At 35.8% G+C, this 17,322-nt stretch overlaps 1 protein-coding gene across 1 annotated transcript in view; it reads left to right on the top strand.

Annotated features, from left to right (window-relative positions):
- Window positions 1-17,322, top strand: part of SGCZ (sarcoglycan zeta) — a 1,053,589-nt gene that overhangs the window by 997,175 nt on the left and 39,092 nt on the right. Inside the window, exon 5 of the mRNA XM_070598086.1 lies at window positions 9,766-9,888. Within this exon, the coding sequence (XP_070454187.1) occupies window positions 9,766-9,888 (123 nt within the window). The remainder of the gene's footprint in view (window positions 1-9,765; window positions 9,889-17,322) is intronic.

Here is a 17,322-nt window from a genome sequence, read left to right as displayed (position 1 = left end):
ATTTAAAGTGTATCTCTTATAAGAACTGTAAACTTTCAACTTATTTTTAAAATTTTTATTAAATATTTATTGCTTGTTTATATTTAAAATGTAACTATTGATATGTTTCTATTTAAGCCTACAAATTTGCTGTCTCTTTTCTGTTTTTCTTCTCTCTCTTTCTTTCCTTTTATCCTCCAATCCTGCCCGTTTTGTCAACTGATTGCTTTTTGGTATTCTGCTTTATCTTCTCTATTGCCTTTTTAGCTAAGCTCATTTTTATTGTTGTACATGTCACTGAGGCTGGTATTTTTTCCCTCTGGTCTTTGTTTTCTCCATGTTTCACTTTGGATAGTTGTATGTACATCCTTTCAACTTCACTGATCCTTTCCTCTCCAGATTATAATATGCCAATTAAATTCATTCAGTGAATTTTGCACTTCAGATATTGGATTTTTTAGTTCTAGACATTCATTTATCTTTTTTATTTCTTCTTTATCAATTTTTATTTCTCTGCTGAGATTCCTCTTCTGTTTATTAATTATGTCCATATTTTCCTTACATCCTTGAACATTTTTATAATAAATTCATATCTTTGTTTGCTAATTCCAGCATTTGAGGCAAATCTGGGCCTGTTTTTATTGACTGACTTTCTCCTGGTTAGGACCATATTTCCCTTACTCTTCGTATGTCTAGTAATTTTTTGAGAAGCTGGATTTAGTTGTCTTCTTTTAGAGAATGTTTTTGATAGTAAGGAGACAAGTAGTTAATTTATTGGCGTATCAGCTTGATCCTGTTGAGGATGGATTGTAGACTTGTTAGGGTGGACCTACAGTAGCCTTTACTCCAGGGATAGCATAGCTTAGCTCTGGGGTCTCCTCAGTGTGCAGGTTGTCTGGAGAGGTATCTACACACTAACTGGTTGGAAGTTGAACATCTGCTAGAGATTTACAATTTTTGTAAACTTTGTTAAACTTATATATACCTTAGTAATTCTTCTCGAATAATCATCATGTAATATCACCCTGTGTATGTACAGTATTTGGATAAAAACTTAAAAGCATCACTGTGCAAATTTCTGGGTCTCCTTCTAAGCTCAGCTCCTTTTCTCCATTTACACTGTCCCTTAAGTTCTATCCATGTCAGCATTCCTGAAATCTGATTTCTCTTTCCTCCACCCACCAACACCACTGAGCTCTATTTCCCTGTGCTTTGATTTGCAAATGGTCCCCAGGAATAAACTTGAAATGACTAAGGAGTTCACCTTGTGTTTTCTTTTCTCAGGGATCACCACCCTGTTCTGCCTCTTGTCAAAAATATAAAAGACAATTGATCTATATTTTTGCCTAATTTTATAATTGTTTATGTGAGAGGGTAAGTCCAGAACTCATTTTTTCCATTATGGCCTTTCTGAGTATGTTGTCAATAGGGTTGTTAACCAATAATTCTTTTTCATTTAACTTCGTTGCAGGATTATACCTTACTTTTCCGAAACAGACTTGGTAATATAGTTTTCAGTGGTCTATAAAATAAAAAGTGCTATATTATTTCCAAATGAAAGTTGAGACAGTGACCAAGTGTGCCATATCTTTCCCTTTTTGCCACAACCTTGAAAGCGTGTGTTGAGATGGAGACTGCATCATTTGGGTCCCTGAGTGATTACTGTGATCAAAGCCCCCTGCTGACTCATGCTGGAAATTGGCATGAACAAGAAACAGTTTTGCTGGGCTAAATCACTCAAATTTGGGGGATTGACTTACTGCAACATAAACTAAATCATCTTTTCTGATATAAGAACTTTAATTCAAGTACCCCATGTGATCATTTCCCAGAAACCAAAGTTTGTTTAATGCTTCTTTGGGAATCAGAAATAATGCTTTACAAAGCAAGTAATTCTAAGAATTCCTTGTAATCACGAAAATAACCGTTAGCTATAACAAATCAATAGCACCATACAGTTGCCTAACAATATCACAATTTATTACGGTCAGATTATAATAAAAACTCTATTTCATAATAAGATTGCTTCAGTTGTTTATCTTGAGGTTTATTCTTGTTTAGTGTTCAATTCATTGATTTATAACACCAAAAACAGGTTCTTCCTAAATGAAATTCAGAGACAAGACAATAAGGCTGACCATTGTTAAAAGGAAATATGAAACAGTTTTTATGTAAAATCCAAATATCAATAAGCACACCTCAATAGTCTTCTTAAAAAGTATGAAAGGTAGTATAAATAAATACAGTAGACGTTACTCTGTAGAGAAGGTAGTAATTTTTTGATATTTTCAAGAATACAATTCTCTAGAATGGTTTCTGTGTAAGTTCTCTTACATTAGAAAAGTAAATACGTGTACTGTTAAGATGGCTTTCAGAATGATGTAGAGGTGATAAATTAATTGTCGAAGTAGTTAGTTTTTGAAAAGGGATAAAAATAATTTTGAAATTTGACAGAGAATTTATACTTATTGGTATCCATAAGGTTGTATTATTAGTTGAATGCATCTGAAAATTGTCAGACCACGACTAACAAATTGTATTACATATAATTTAGAGGACATGGCATAAAAATATATTAGCAAACTGCACCAACTCATTTTTTATGCTTGTGTTTGGTATGTAACATGGATACATCTAAGATGTTAATTGTTATTTAAAAGCAAATGCATGTTAGAAAGGAAAAGAAAAAAAATGTATGAAGAATGTATACAAAACTATCCCGGTGGATGTGTCAAAATGTAGCAGAAAACCAGGGCAAGCGGGTGGATAACAAAGTGGGAAAAATTCTGAGTAGTTACTAGGTTTTCTTATGAAAAACGTATTAGAAATAAAAAGTAATAGGCTGAAATGGGAAAAATTTTGTCAGATATTATCAAGAAATGGCTTTTAAACTCCCATGTTCTACCCATATAACTTCCATAAATTCTATAGCATCATTTTAGACATTATTAATGTCTGCTGAGAAGAAGTTAAGGAAAGAGAGATTACCAGAGGACACTAGGAATTTTTTTTTCTTCTCTCTCTCTTACAAAAGCACTTACCAAAAATGCAGTTATAAGCAATCTCCTCTCATTACTTAAGTATTCATTCATTCACTCACTCTTATATAATAATTCTATCAGACAATATTTATTTACTGCATGTGACATGCAATTTTTTTGTTTCTAGTTTTCCTTTACGCATTGAAAGAGCGTGAATGACCACGAAGTGTAAAAAATTTGGGGAGAATTATATTTCACCCACCAACTTTGTGCCATCCACAAATTTGAAATGCTGATATTTTATGTTTGTATACTATGTAAAAAACAGACTATTTTGCACATGTGTTGTTCATTTTGGCTCCTTAAACAAACAATAGGTGAAGGGCATCTGTTTTCATTTCTCTTATAAAACATGGTCAGTAGAAGTGGGTTAAACAGACGAATTTTACCTGGTCCTCTCAAAATTCAGAGAGGCCAGGCCCAGGAAAAAATACCATACTAGTTTATGAAATGACTGGCTAAGAATCATAAAAGTATTATTATTATTATTTATTATTATTATTATTTTATTTTTAGGAATCACCAAAGAGACCTAAGAATACAAGTGTAAAAGATTATATTTATACCATTAAGACTAGGTTTGTAATTGTCTAAGTAGAAATTTAGTTTGCCCAATACAAAGGCGATAACAGAATTTGCCCCGGGATATTATAGTACCCCTCCCCACAGCATAAATTCAGGAAATCTTAGAGCATATTTTTTCTTTTAATTAAACACTGAAGAATTTTTTGTGGGGAGATACAGTTAAAGGTGGAAGATATCTAGAACTTCTATTTTATAAAGATGGGCATGACAGAGAGGGAGGGAGGAAGAGAAAGAGAAAGAGAGAATGCATGGAAACTTAAAGAAGACAAGAGAGAAAGAGTGAAAAAAATGCAATGAAAAGAAACCCAACTCCAAATTTATGAACTGTTTAACATGGGTGTGGTGGGTGAGTAATTTATTGATCCATACAATTGGAAAGTTTAGGGCTAGATTAATTTTCTCTCTGACTGAATCGAGTTGTTTAGGCAATTATTCAGGAGTATCTCTCTGTCCTTCTCTTTCTCTTTCTGTTCCTTTCTCGCCTTTTCATTGATTGGCTGAATTCTCAGGCAGACATTTGCTATGTGGGAGTATAGCTAGCCTTAAAAGCTTCAAGTTTATGTTATGCTCAGTGTCTATGATCTGAAAAGAAGAATGTGCCTCTTTTTCAAAACTTAGAGCAAAAATCAGGAGGGTGTTTGCGTCATGAGCTTATGTGTGAATTAATTGCTTTGGTCATAGAGAATAATACCCCTATGAGAACTGGACCAGTTCTAGAGAGACTCAGCCCCACAGGGCCGCATGGACTGACTGTGGGGAGCGTAATGTCAGTAAAGGAGACTGAGAAGCACTGACTTAACAGAGATGTTTACTCCAACAGTAATCGGGGAATTATGAAATTGAAACCATAGTGACATACATTTTACACACTTAGAGTGGCAAAAATTACGAAGTCTCGTAATGCTGAGTGATTGCAATGATGCAGAGCTAAGGAATTCTTATACTCTGTGGCAGGAATGTTAATCAATACAACCTGTTTGGAAAGCAACTTCCTCTTATCTAGTAAGTTTGACCTACATTCTGGGATATCCAACCCTCCCCCACCTAAGTATAAGCCCTAGAAAACTCTTGTCTGAGTGTAAAAGAAAACTTGGAAAAAAACATTTATAGCATTGTTGTTACTGATTCTGATATCCTAGAAACAACCTACAACATTATCAGTGGAAAATGGATCACTAGCTTGTGGTATATCCATATGACAGAACATAGCAGTGAAGACGAATAAACCAAAGCTACATGTATAGAAATTAATGTATCTAATACTTTATGAAAAAAAACTAGTCATTGAAAAATACAAGTAATATAAAGGTGTGTGTATAGACACACACACAGTAGGTACATATATGTATAATTCAAGACACGTGAAACTAAGAAAAATGTTTTTTTTTTTAAAGACTTTATTTTTTCCTTTTTCTCCCCAAAGCCCCCCTAGTACATAGTTGTATATTTCTCATTGTGGGTTCTTCTAGTTGTGGTATGTGGGACGCTGTCTCAGCGTGGTTTGATGAGCAGTGCCATGTCCGCGCCCAGGATCCGAACCACCGAAACACTGGGCCGCCTGCAGCGGAGCGTGCGAACTTAACCACTCGGCCACGGGGCCAGCCCCAAGAAAAATGTTTTTTAAGGATTCATACAAGAGTAGTAAAATTATAAAACGGGAGTGATAAAAACTCACTTGAGGATAATGTTGACATCTTGAGCTCCCCCGGATGAAGGGAGATGTGATTAAGGAAAGACTACACTGCGGTTTCACCTATGTTGGTGACAACAGCTATTTCTTCAGCTAGGTGGTGGCAGGGAGCCTCCGACAGGGATACAAGGGTGAATGTAGACTCAGAGTTCCTATCGCTACTTTATTTGCTGGAGGAAAAATGGTTACTCATCCAATTCCAAAAAAGAAGACAATTCCTGTGCGGAAAAAGAAACAAGGATTGGTCTCTGGCAGGATCCTATGAGGACTGCAAGTGCTGAAGGCTCAATATCTCTTCTTCTGAGAGGAGCCTCCCTTGCTGGCCCTTGGTGACCCAGCTCTCCTTCTGACTCTTCTCCTCTCCCCGAGGATGCTCAGCATACTCTTCCTCGTGTGAGTTTTTAGTGCCACCCATAATGTAACTAAAGCAAAGTACAGTGCTTATTTCTATTTGTATTTCATGAAAGCAGCTTATTTTGTTTTGTTTCAAACTTGGTTTTGTTTTTTTTGAGCCCATGATAATTCTAAATTAGGAATTTCAGAACACTGAATTTACTTAACTGTATTGAAGCTTGGTTTTGTTTTTCTCATGGGAATTTCCAATCTTTTAATAATACTTTTGTTCCAGATCTTGAAAATATTGACAGACATATAAAATTAGAGTTATATGGGAAGAAAGGATCCATCATGATATGCTCGAGGAAAACACACCGGAGATAATCAGACATATTCATTTTGATCTTTGCCTTGTTTTCTTTAAATTAGGACTAAACAGTGCCAAGAAGCCCCATGGAAATATATTTTTTGAGCACTTTAGAGACTTTTATTGAAGAGAATTTTCCAACTCATGTGTTTGACTAATTTAATGTAGAAAATGCAAAGACAGTAGAGAAATTATTAAAGCCTTTCTACTTGTCAGCAAAACGTGCCTTTGGCTACTAAATATGACTGTAAGAATTGTGAACGTTCCAGAAAGGCAATGGAGCCATCTCTGAGGGGAACAAGAAACTGGTTGTTGTTTTTGTTTGTTTGCTTTTAAAGAATATATACAGAATATATATAAAGAATGTATAAGAATATATACAGAATATATATAAAAGAACCAGAGAAAATATTTGGATGTATGTTAGATACTTTATTCCTTTTATGGAATGTATTATTTTGCTTACATGTTTTCTCTCTCTTTCCTGCCAATTCTCTTCACTTGTTCTATCCCTGACTGCCCTTTGATTTTGAAGTTGCTGACATGAGCTTCCTCAGAGATATTCCTAAGGAAGCATTTAGTCTTCCTACATCAGTTAGCAAGTTGGTGTTTAAGATGACTAATAAAATATAGAACTGCCTGGATAATTCCACCTCCCATGATCTATTTGCTCGGGAATCAGAGCTTCCTACCAAGAATCATTCAGGCATTTTGCCCTCCTGCAACTCTGGAAGCATCACTGGGTGAGATGAAATTGAACTGGACATTACTGCCCCTCTGAACAACTGGATCCTGACTTGACTCAACCCAGAGAATATGTGATACTCGGAACATGAAAAACAGAAAAAGACACCCCGAAGCATGTTAGGATATAGTAAATTCAGTTTCATATAGCCTAATATATTAGCTTTAAATATAAACATTCACAACAAAGCAATATATGTCCAATTACATATATTTATTATTTTCCATTTACAGAAAAGAAAAGCAGTGTATGGAGCACAATATACTCAAAATTATTTTCTGATTTAAAATGTTTATTTACTATCAATGCATTGCTAATTGCTTGCAATTTTGCCTCCTGTAATTATACTAATATGTTGAATAAAGTGTAATCTGCAGTATTAATTTATAAATCTATTTTTTCAATTGGATGATTCTACATGCAATTATTTATGGCATAGATGCATCCCTTCTATTCTGGGTGCATAAATATTTTCTTATTTGCTGTTCTTTATTTAAATTTAATGAATTAAGATTGCAACTCATGTTGCCATACCCACTCTACTAATATTTCTCATAGTTTATGTGACACACAATATAGCAATTTTATGTTAATAAAGTATCTCCCATATAATGACATTAAGTATTATGCCAAGAAAAGTCTTACTGGTATGTGTACATATAATGTGTATGTATGTGCTTGTATATAATACATTTATATGTGTTTATACATATATACAGTAATTGAATGCACTTTGATGTCATTAAATCAGTGATACATTTTGTGGATCAATTCATCCAATAATTAAGTATATTTGAAGGAAGAAACATAGTATACATTTTAAGGTTTTATGTGTATAATATCTATAATATCTTTCAGGTGGTTCAGATTTAATGTATGCTTGAGTGTCTTGAAAATAGATTGAAACACAGAGGCCTCAAAACTCAGAAGTTACATTTATCCACACATTGGCTTTTTGAACATCATCCAGTTGGGTTACTATGGTTCAAAGATTAAAAGCACAATGTTGGAAGGATAGACCAGGATTAGAAGAAAATACACTCAACTGAATACAAGCTGCCGAAATATATTTGAAGATCAAATGCAATGACTGTGACCAAGAACAATAGGTCTGCCATGGTTTCTCTAATACTGTCATTAAATTCCATAAGGATAGTTCTTTGCTTAAAAAAAAATTTACAAGACAATAGATTTTAAAATACAATTCACACTGTTTTGAACTTGACGTCCACAAGATTAACACCAGTTTTATCTTATTTAGCATTGTCCCAGTTGAAGCTTTTCAAATTTTATATGTGGACCTGAAAACATGTAGGTAGTTTCAGAATATAAGAAAATTATACATCTTATTTTCAGAGCAATTATCTCTCACATTATCAGAGTTTGGAATTAATTTTTCTTTTGTCAAGACCTCTTTAGAAGCTATGGAGATGGGAAGGTGTAAGTTACTAAAGCCGATGGGGTAGAATTGAGAGGAGGGCTGAGACGGGGTTGAGGACAAAGGAAAGGGACAGAAAGCTGAAGTCTAGTGCTCATTCACCCACCTAACATTCGTCTACTAAGTGTCCACTAGAAACCAGACACAATTTTAAAGTTGGAGGATATATTGGAATACAAAGATAATCTCATGTTTTGAATTTCAGAGGGTCGTATATTTAACAAATGATAGCAGTACATTTTCTTAGTCCGTTCGAGCTGCTATAACAAAATGACATAGACTGGTTGGCCTCAACAACAGAAATTTATTTCTCGTGGTTCTGGAGGCTGGACGTCCAAGATCAAGGAGCCAAATGACCAGTGTCTGCTGAGAGGCTGCTTCCTGGCTTGCAGACAGCTAGCATTTTATTGTTTATTCACTTGGCAGATTGCAGAGAGAAAGAAAGCAAGCTTACTTGTGTCTTTTTATAAGGGCACTAATCTCATTTATGAGGGCTCCACCCTTATGATATAATTACCTCCCAAATGCCTAATATCATCACATTGGGGGTTAGAATCTCAACATATGAATTTCAGACACACAGAAGCATTCAATCTATAGCATATGTAAAGATAAAAAAAGAAGTATGCAAAAGTGTCATATGCCTAGATCCCTGGCTGGGCTGGATTGTGCCTGATGAGAGTTTCTGATGTTGATAGCAGAGGAGAGATGTTCAAAATCTTAACAAGAGGGGAAGATATAGATCCACATAACAAAAGAGACAAATTGATGTTCTGGAAATAACAATTCCTCAACCTCTGACCAGTTTAATCTTCTTGTTGAAGCCCTCTTAGCTCTCAAATTAATTATGTTTTCCAAATATGTGAGTAGATTAATGTACAAAATTGTCCAACAGATTGGAAATAGATTTCCAATTTCATGATGTAATTACATTCGTTTAATACTATATTTTAATAAATCAAGAAAATTATTGGTTAGAAGATACATTGGGAAGTACTAAAAAGAACAAATGTAGCTATTTGCAAGATTGATTGTAATACGGCTTCGCAATCAGTGATAATAGAGGGGGAACAAATTTCAATATTAGAATCTATGAAATGTAGAGTAAGTAAAGCTTCACAACTGAATAATGCTTTATAAGTATGTTGTGATGAGGAAACTGTGGGTCCTAGTGTCTGTGTGCAGAGAGAAAACATGAGAGCCATTCAGTCCACAAGTATTTATTGAGCACCCAGCCTGTGCCAGGTATAATGCCAAGTCTTTGGGTTGCAACCAAGAGCAAACCAGGCATTGTCTCTCCTTGTGTATATGCAGAGTTTTTAACTGGCTAAACCTACAAACCTTATTAGGACTATGCCAGGCATTTAGAGACCAGATCTATGCCCAACCATCCTAGCCCAGCAATACTCTATCAAATTAGACAGCCTCTTGAAAAGGATAACAATTAAAAATATGATCCAGGTGTAAAACACTGCAGAGATTAACAAAATAATATATATATTTCTCTTCTTTTTCTAATAAAAAATACATGTTAATGGTTTCCTGTCTACCAGTTTCATTTTCAAACCTTTCCTCTGATCATAGGAGCTGATGCTGTGGAAGCTCAGTGTAAAAGATTTGAAGTGAGAGCGAGTGAAGATGGCAGGGTGCTGTTTTCTGCAGATGAAGATGAGATTACCATTGGGGCTGAAAAGCTGAAAGTTACAGGTACTGTAGATTGACATCTTGGCACATTGTTTACTCCTTGAAAGAATATGCAACTGAACAAGAAGCTACTTTATAAGATGTATGATTCCATGGCTAAAATTGAGTCTTGCATAATATCATGATATCACATCATTTGAGTTTTGAATAGTCTTCAAATACGAAGGTACTGGTTGTGGTTGCAGAAGAGAATGTAAATAGTAGCCTTAGTGATATAAAAGCAAAGCCGTGTGTCTCCGGTGGGGATAGATGGAGGGAAGTGGGTGTGAATGGTGGAAGAAAAAGTAGAATCCAGACACTAAGGCTGACTAGAGGTGGTAGACAAAGAACACTTAGAGGGGTTATTTAAAAGTAAAAGATATGCAAAAGAAGAACTGAAATGTAATTATCAACTTTAGAATGAAGTAGAGGGGAAAGGTTATAATCACAAATAAACTAAATTCTCGCTGTTTAAGGAATATAATTACCCTCAACACTATGTAAATCAAGAAATAGTGCTAATCACACATTATTTAGAAGTTATTAAAGTCATTATTTTAATATAAAGGGCATTAAAGTCAACTACCAGCTGAAATTAAAAAGCAAAAACAAAAACAAAATAGTTAAAAGCAGCCTGGGAGTGGGACTAATTGATGAAGACTATTTTAAGCACAATCTTTTTTGAATTACTTGATTTGCAACCATGATACATATTATGTTGACAAGTATTTTAAAAGTACCCAAGGAGGCCTATATTTAAGCAAAAAACAAAAAGGAAAAAATGAAATACGTTTGACTTAGTGTTTCCCAAACGCTTGAGTTTGGGAATACCTTGTGGGATATTGATCATATCTATTGAGGTCAAACTGAGGCCTCTGGGCAATGTGAGAGCAGTCAGCACGGTAATTAAAGAAAACAGGCTCTGCTTTCAGGCTGTTTAGGTTGAATCCTACCTCTGCTCTTCGATATTTTAAATAAACTCTCTGTGCCTCCAATTTTCCTTCATCTAAACGATTGAGATGATGATGACTTTAGTGCTCAAATTACACTAGTGCGCGTGTGTGCCTATGTGTGCATGTGTGTGTTCAGAATGTCCTTGACACATAATGAAGACATTGTAAAGGTTAACTCTTCATTTTTCTTAACAAAGAGAATACTAATATTGTTAATGGCCCAGATATGAGAGCCTGTGTGGATTTCAAGAAAGGTGTACTATTAAATGGCAATGGAATTCAACAAAGATTGTTGAATGGGGATCCTCACTGGGCATCCGTGGGCTCGGTCACAACCCACTACCACCATCCCTACTGTCGTCCATGACCTCATTTCTCTCATGAGAGTATCCTGTTGAGAAGCTGGAGCTTGCACCATCGAGTTGGTGTTTGGAGTGGTCCTCACGACTGCCCATTTGACTCATTTCTTTTTCTTTCTTAAGACTCCTGGAAAAAGTCAGGAAAGGAGGCATGCGTGTGGGGCAAAAATTGACTTTCTTGAGTTGGGGGACAGGGCAATAAAAGCTTGAGGGTTTTTTGTTGGCACAAAGCACAGACAAATCGGAAAGGACATTGACTTTAGGGCCCTTGGCACTAGTATTTTAGTTGCTGGTTGGTGGGCAAGTGAGGAACTCAGACAGAAATGCACTCGGGGATTAAGCAGATACAATTTCAATATTTAACAGTCTTTGAACCTTGGTGTTGCCTATTGGCTTTCAGCTTTGATATCGACATAAACCTGAGATAGCTTTTAGGATATTACACGCTTATCCAAAAATTGCTTCATCCATATTCACATGTTCCCATTGTGTACTTTGCACTCATAAGTGAAGGGAAGTTCTAGAGCTCTTGACAGTTTTTATGATCTCATGGAATTTTAACTTTCTCTGATGTTTTTATTACCTTGACTTATCTCATAGCAGTTGTAGTGAAGTGCTGTCTTCACAAAACTAGACTCATTAACTAGATTTTTAAAATTTTTTGTTGAGGTCAGTGGATACACCTTTATTTTCCTCTTTTTCTTGGTAGCCATCCTTGGCTGCCATCCTTGAACTGTTAATTGGACTATTTAATCAGGGGAGAAAGTGCTCCCTGAAAAATCTAAGTTTTTCTGCATTTCAATTAACCGCCTTCAAGCAGTCACCTATGCTAACTTAACCACTCTTTCTCCTTCTCTCCAGCTCTGTGCATGAGTGAATGTGTGTGTGTGGTGCTGCGTGGTATGTGTGAATACATAGATAAATATGTATGTCTCACTCTGGCTTTCTTTTTCTATTTCTCTATCTGTCTCAAATATATATGCATAGCTTTGTGTTTATTCTTCACAATACTCTTGATTGATCTATATTTTCCAATTACCTCAGACAATTAATCCATTTTACAATAGAGATGTATACCATATTATATAAAAGATCTGAAATAATAAAATAATATAATTTTGAGGTCATAATTGCAGAATCCAGGCAGATTTCTATAAAGGGTTGAAGCACGACACTTAGGATGAAAGAAACACCAAAGAACTATGAAAATGTATGTAGCGAACAACAGTGAATTTTACCTGACGTGGATATACAAGAGACTCCACATTGTTAATAAATAAATGCTAAGCTGGGAAATATTTTAATTTGATTAGAATTTCCCCCAGTGCCCAGTCACATTTCTGTTTCTCACAGAAGAGCTTATATACCCACAGACACGCACAGAGACAAACACACATCCATACACACACACTCTCAAATTCCTGCTAGGTCCTTCCTCCTTCACCAGAATACACATATTTATAGCAGCTTTATTCCTTCTTGTGGTATTTCTAAAATAAAGGAAAATAAAGATATCAAAGGCAAATATAATTTAAAACTTCACATGCTTGGAGGAGAAAATTTTGCATAGTGTAGCGTCCAATTTAAGGGCCCTGGGATTGATTAGGAACCTCACATATACTTTAAAGCAGGGCCTGAATCATTTGACAATAATGCTGCAAAAAGACACTGACTCAGGGCGCTTCATAGAAATTAGGGAGCTGTGCTGACAAGACTTCAAAGTTACATGTGACAAGAGATCTGTGTGAGGTTTATTCTAGAATTTTAAATTTGGGGCACGAAATTTTCTATTTAAGCAATATCTATAGGAATTAAAATGGATCCTTTCTGGCTTTATACTTTATGAACAATGGTATTTTGTGCATGGACTTCCCTTGCAGGGTGACAGAAGTGGATAAATTTATTTAGACAATGAGTGTGTCTATACCCCTGAGGCAAAATCGTTTATGACTAAAATTATTCATAGATCTAATGTGGCTCAGGATATTTGCATTTACCCTACTTAGAAAGTAGCAGGAATTTACCTAAAACATTTAAATAATCCTAGGGTGCAGGGAGATAGAAATAAAATAGCAAATGGTCACCTGAACACCACCGCCCCTCATTGTCCCATCGCCATGATAAGCAATCATATGCTTAAAATTTGTTATTTTTTACTCTTGATATTACTTGACTTGGTCACTATTGTTTTGCTTAAATCTTAATTTGGATATGCTTATGTGAACCTAACATGCCCTCTCTACATCAACGAATATATAAGAGTTTTACACTTTCGCTCACATACGCATACTTGAAAACTTTATTTTTATTTTGTATTCCCTAATATTGGTCAAAGATATTAAGATATTAGTGAATGAAATTATCTTTTGAAACCAGGTAAACAAATAAAAAATATAAACCTTTACACTCAGAAGACTCAAATTTGCTGCCTTCAGACAGAATCAATCAACTGCAATTTGTACTTTCATTTGTATTCCAAGTAGTATTAACTTAGAAAACAGCATGGAGTATAAGTATTTGACTTTATAAAGTGAAAGACTTTAGCCCTGTAGAATACCTTCATGATAAATTAAAAGCTATTAGTTGGACTTAGAACTCTCTGCTTTGCCTTTGAGAGAACAGGAGAAAAAAGCTAAATGTATGAGAAGGAAGGATATCTCTCTTTTCCAGGCAGTAGAAATTAAAACTGGTAATCTACAAGAATCGTGAATCCCAACCCTGCTTCTACTCTGTGCCCTACTGTTTGCTTGAAAGCAAAGAGTCTCACTCCTTTGTCTCTCTTCTAATTAAATGATTGGAAAGATAGACAAGTTTCAGTGCTTGTTTGACAAGAGAAGAAAGAATTTTCCGAAGAGCTGTCTTTTAAATTAAACACCATGCTTCTGCATTGAAATCAATATTTTCTGGTTTGTTTTTATTAGTTTGTCTTCTACATCCTTGTTCTTGTCTGTTAAATTGGCACACTGTGATGGGGTCAGCTTTGGAATGAACCTTTCCATTAGTAGGACCATTGTTCCTCCCAGCTGTCCAAATGCCAAGAACGTGGTAACGCTCCGCCAACAGGACGGAGTTCTTTGGTCTGAATTAATGTGATTAGGTCAGGTGCTGAGGAAAGTGATGTGTGATCTCTTAATTTTCTCTGGTGTGGCATTTTAAGTCAGTAGACGTGGGGAAATCACTCACTTCCGTTTTCTAGTTGCTTTTTAGATTTGCTGAGGATAAAGATTTTAGAGACAATAAAAGCTAGTACCACTTTACCTTCCTCCCACAGCTCCAGGTTAAACCGATTGCAGGTTTTTAAGTGTGTAAATAATTAATGTGCCATCTTCAAAAATTAAGCTGTTTCCTCTGAGTACTTTACTGACCCCTTGGCTTATTTTATTTTTCATAACTCTCATTGAAATGTTTCCTACTTTTGTTAAAGCAAAATGTCTTGAAAATATAATTATATAACAGAAATGTGAAGAAAGTTGTAAAAGAGGACAACTCCTTTAAAACAGATGGGGTGGGATGTTTGAATCAACATCTTCTCTGTGTATTGATTTTAAAATTTGCCATTGATGTTTACGTTTTTTTCTATAGCTATGGGCCTCAGACACACATAATATCTCAGAGATAATTTATCTTTCCATTGTGTAAATGAACAATTTGATTCCTTATATATCATGATGAAGTTTAAAAAGTACATTCCTTATAGAATATGGTGTACTAGAATTGTTTGCAGTTTCTTTGTTTCTTTGCTGACTGGCAGGAGCCGGTATTTGCTCCTAGACGCTGTCCATATTCCTTCTCATGCTTGCCAGGTGCCCTGCCTCCAGGAACACTGGATTCAGTCCCTCTCATGATTTAAATCTCTCCAATTTCCCCTTTTGTTGCATCTCTCTTATTTTCTTTTCCGCCAACAGCTGGGAAAATGTTATCAGCTTTTAATAGCGGATATGACAACATTGCCTTATTACATTATCCAGACACCTGGATAATCCAGGATAATCTCCTTATTTTAAGGTCAATTGATTAGTAACCCTAATTACGTCTGTAAAATCCTTTTTGTCACGTAACACGTTTACAGTCTCCAGGACTTAGGGCATTAACATCTTTGGGTTATTCTGCCTGCCATATGATGCAAATAATGGACTCTCTCTAAGCCTTTTTTTTCCCTTCTTTAAATGAGCATTATAAGAATTATCAACCACTTAGAATTTTGTTGCCAATAAAAGTATATAAGAAAATCACTTAGGACCAACCTTGGCACAGATTTGGTGTTGATAAATACCATTTATTTGCACTATATAAAATCCACTACTATTCTTCTTATTTGTTTGATATTTTTCACATAAATACTTGTAAAGGAAAATAAAAGACGTCAGACAATGGATGAAGGAAGAAAACAAGAATTGAAAATAGATGAAATGGGAGTTGTATGTTCAATATTAAAAAGGGAAAATTGTACACTTTAGTAGAAATTTAGTGATATTTCATATAGGTTCCTTAGGGCTTAAAAATCTGCAACCCTCTAGGCCAGGTTGTTGCCCTTCTGCGTAAGTTTGAGGCTGTCACATACCATCATGTCTGTATTCCAGCATGGGAAGAGAAAGCAGGGGGAAAAGACTTCTGTTACATTATTACAATCTGGAAATAGCACTCATCTCTTATATATACTGTTGGTCAAACTTTAATGTGATTATTTGTAATGGCAAGGATAGCAGAGAAATGATAGCTCTAACTGGTGGCTATGTTTTGTATTAAAACTTGGGGTGGGGACTTTTATTAATGGCTTAAGTGAGAAAACGAACCATTTCTACCACAGGAAGTGATTTAATAATGTGGAATTCTAGTATGTAACTTCAAGGGGAAGGAAAGAAAAAATGCCTAGTGTTAATATACCACCCATTAGACAACATCCTCCTGCAAAATTACCCTTAAGTTTGCACTCTTCTACTATTCCTAGCAATCTCCCTGATCCCATTATATTTATTGCAGAAGACTCCTATGCATTTGATTCCGACATACCTATTTTCTAAAAGGCATTGCTGTCATGTCATTCAGGAGTTCCAGACCATGTCTTCACTCCCTTTTGTCATCTTACTCAAACTCCAGTACCAAGATACTTAAAAACTTTAAGTGTTTCTTTCCAACATACACACTCTAGTTTGATCAGTCAACTCACTCAATTTCCCATCTCTTTGCACCTTGGCATGCTTGAAGTCAAGGACTGAGTTCCAGAGAGTTAAAGTTAAAGTGGAAAATTTTGCTTTCAGGCAACTCAGATGTTGAGAGCCAAATGAAGAGTCAAGTCAAAATCAATAGAGGAATTCTGATGTTGAATTACTGGGGGAATTTGCAAACAAACATCAAGTCTGGAAGATTAACGGCTGAGGCTAATTTGGAGATTGAGACAATATTTTAGAGCAAGATGGAGACAAAATTTGTGAGAAACCAAGTTAGAAACAAACAATCCTGCTGCCTTGTGTTAGGGGTAGAAAATAACCTTGAGCATTTGCATCTCCATTTCTGGTTCAAAGGCCTGTAGTTATAGATGTAGAAGGATAACCCAAGATGATGCCAAGATTGACGGCAGATAGACCATGTTTCCTTCCCTCTTTCGTTCCTCCGTCCCTCTGTCCCTCCCTTCTTCCTTCCTTCTTTCCTACCTTCCTTCCTGGGAAGCAGGAAGCCAAGGGCAAAAACAGGCCAGTGGAAGCAGGAGCTAATATGTGAAGGGTGCAAAGACAGGTCAGTGGCATTTAGGGGTTGCGCAAGGATGGTGTCACTGCAGCTTGAGAAGGAAGCACGGCGGGGACAAGGGCGCGAGTGAAGAAAGCATCAGCAAGATGTGAAGGTCTGTCAGGTTCATCAATTTAGCTATGGGGGGGGAGTGAGCAAATAATTAAATATGTTGAAAATAAGAGGAGATAGGGTTCTCACATCTGGAGAAGGGTAGTACAGATATGGAGAAGAATAAAAGTAGAATAAACTCTGTCGAATTGGAAGTTCTGATGTGAACTCGTGGTTTTCAACACATAAAAGTAGATAAAGACATATGCATGGACGTGGGAGTGAATATGTGCTTGTTACATGTATAGATATCCATTTCCTAGACTGTCTACAGGGGTGGCTGGAGAGCGGCAACTATAGTAACACTGAGC

The sequence above is a fragment of the Equus przewalskii genome, chromosome 28, assembly GCF_037783145.1.
Source record: "Equus przewalskii isolate Varuska chromosome 28, EquPr2, whole genome shotgun sequence".
Taxonomy (NCBI): Eukaryota; Metazoa; Chordata; class Mammalia; order Perissodactyla; family Equidae; genus Equus; species Equus przewalskii.
The sequence above is the reverse complement of the archived record's forward strand: the minus strand, read 5'-3'. Positions and strand labels throughout refer to the sequence as shown.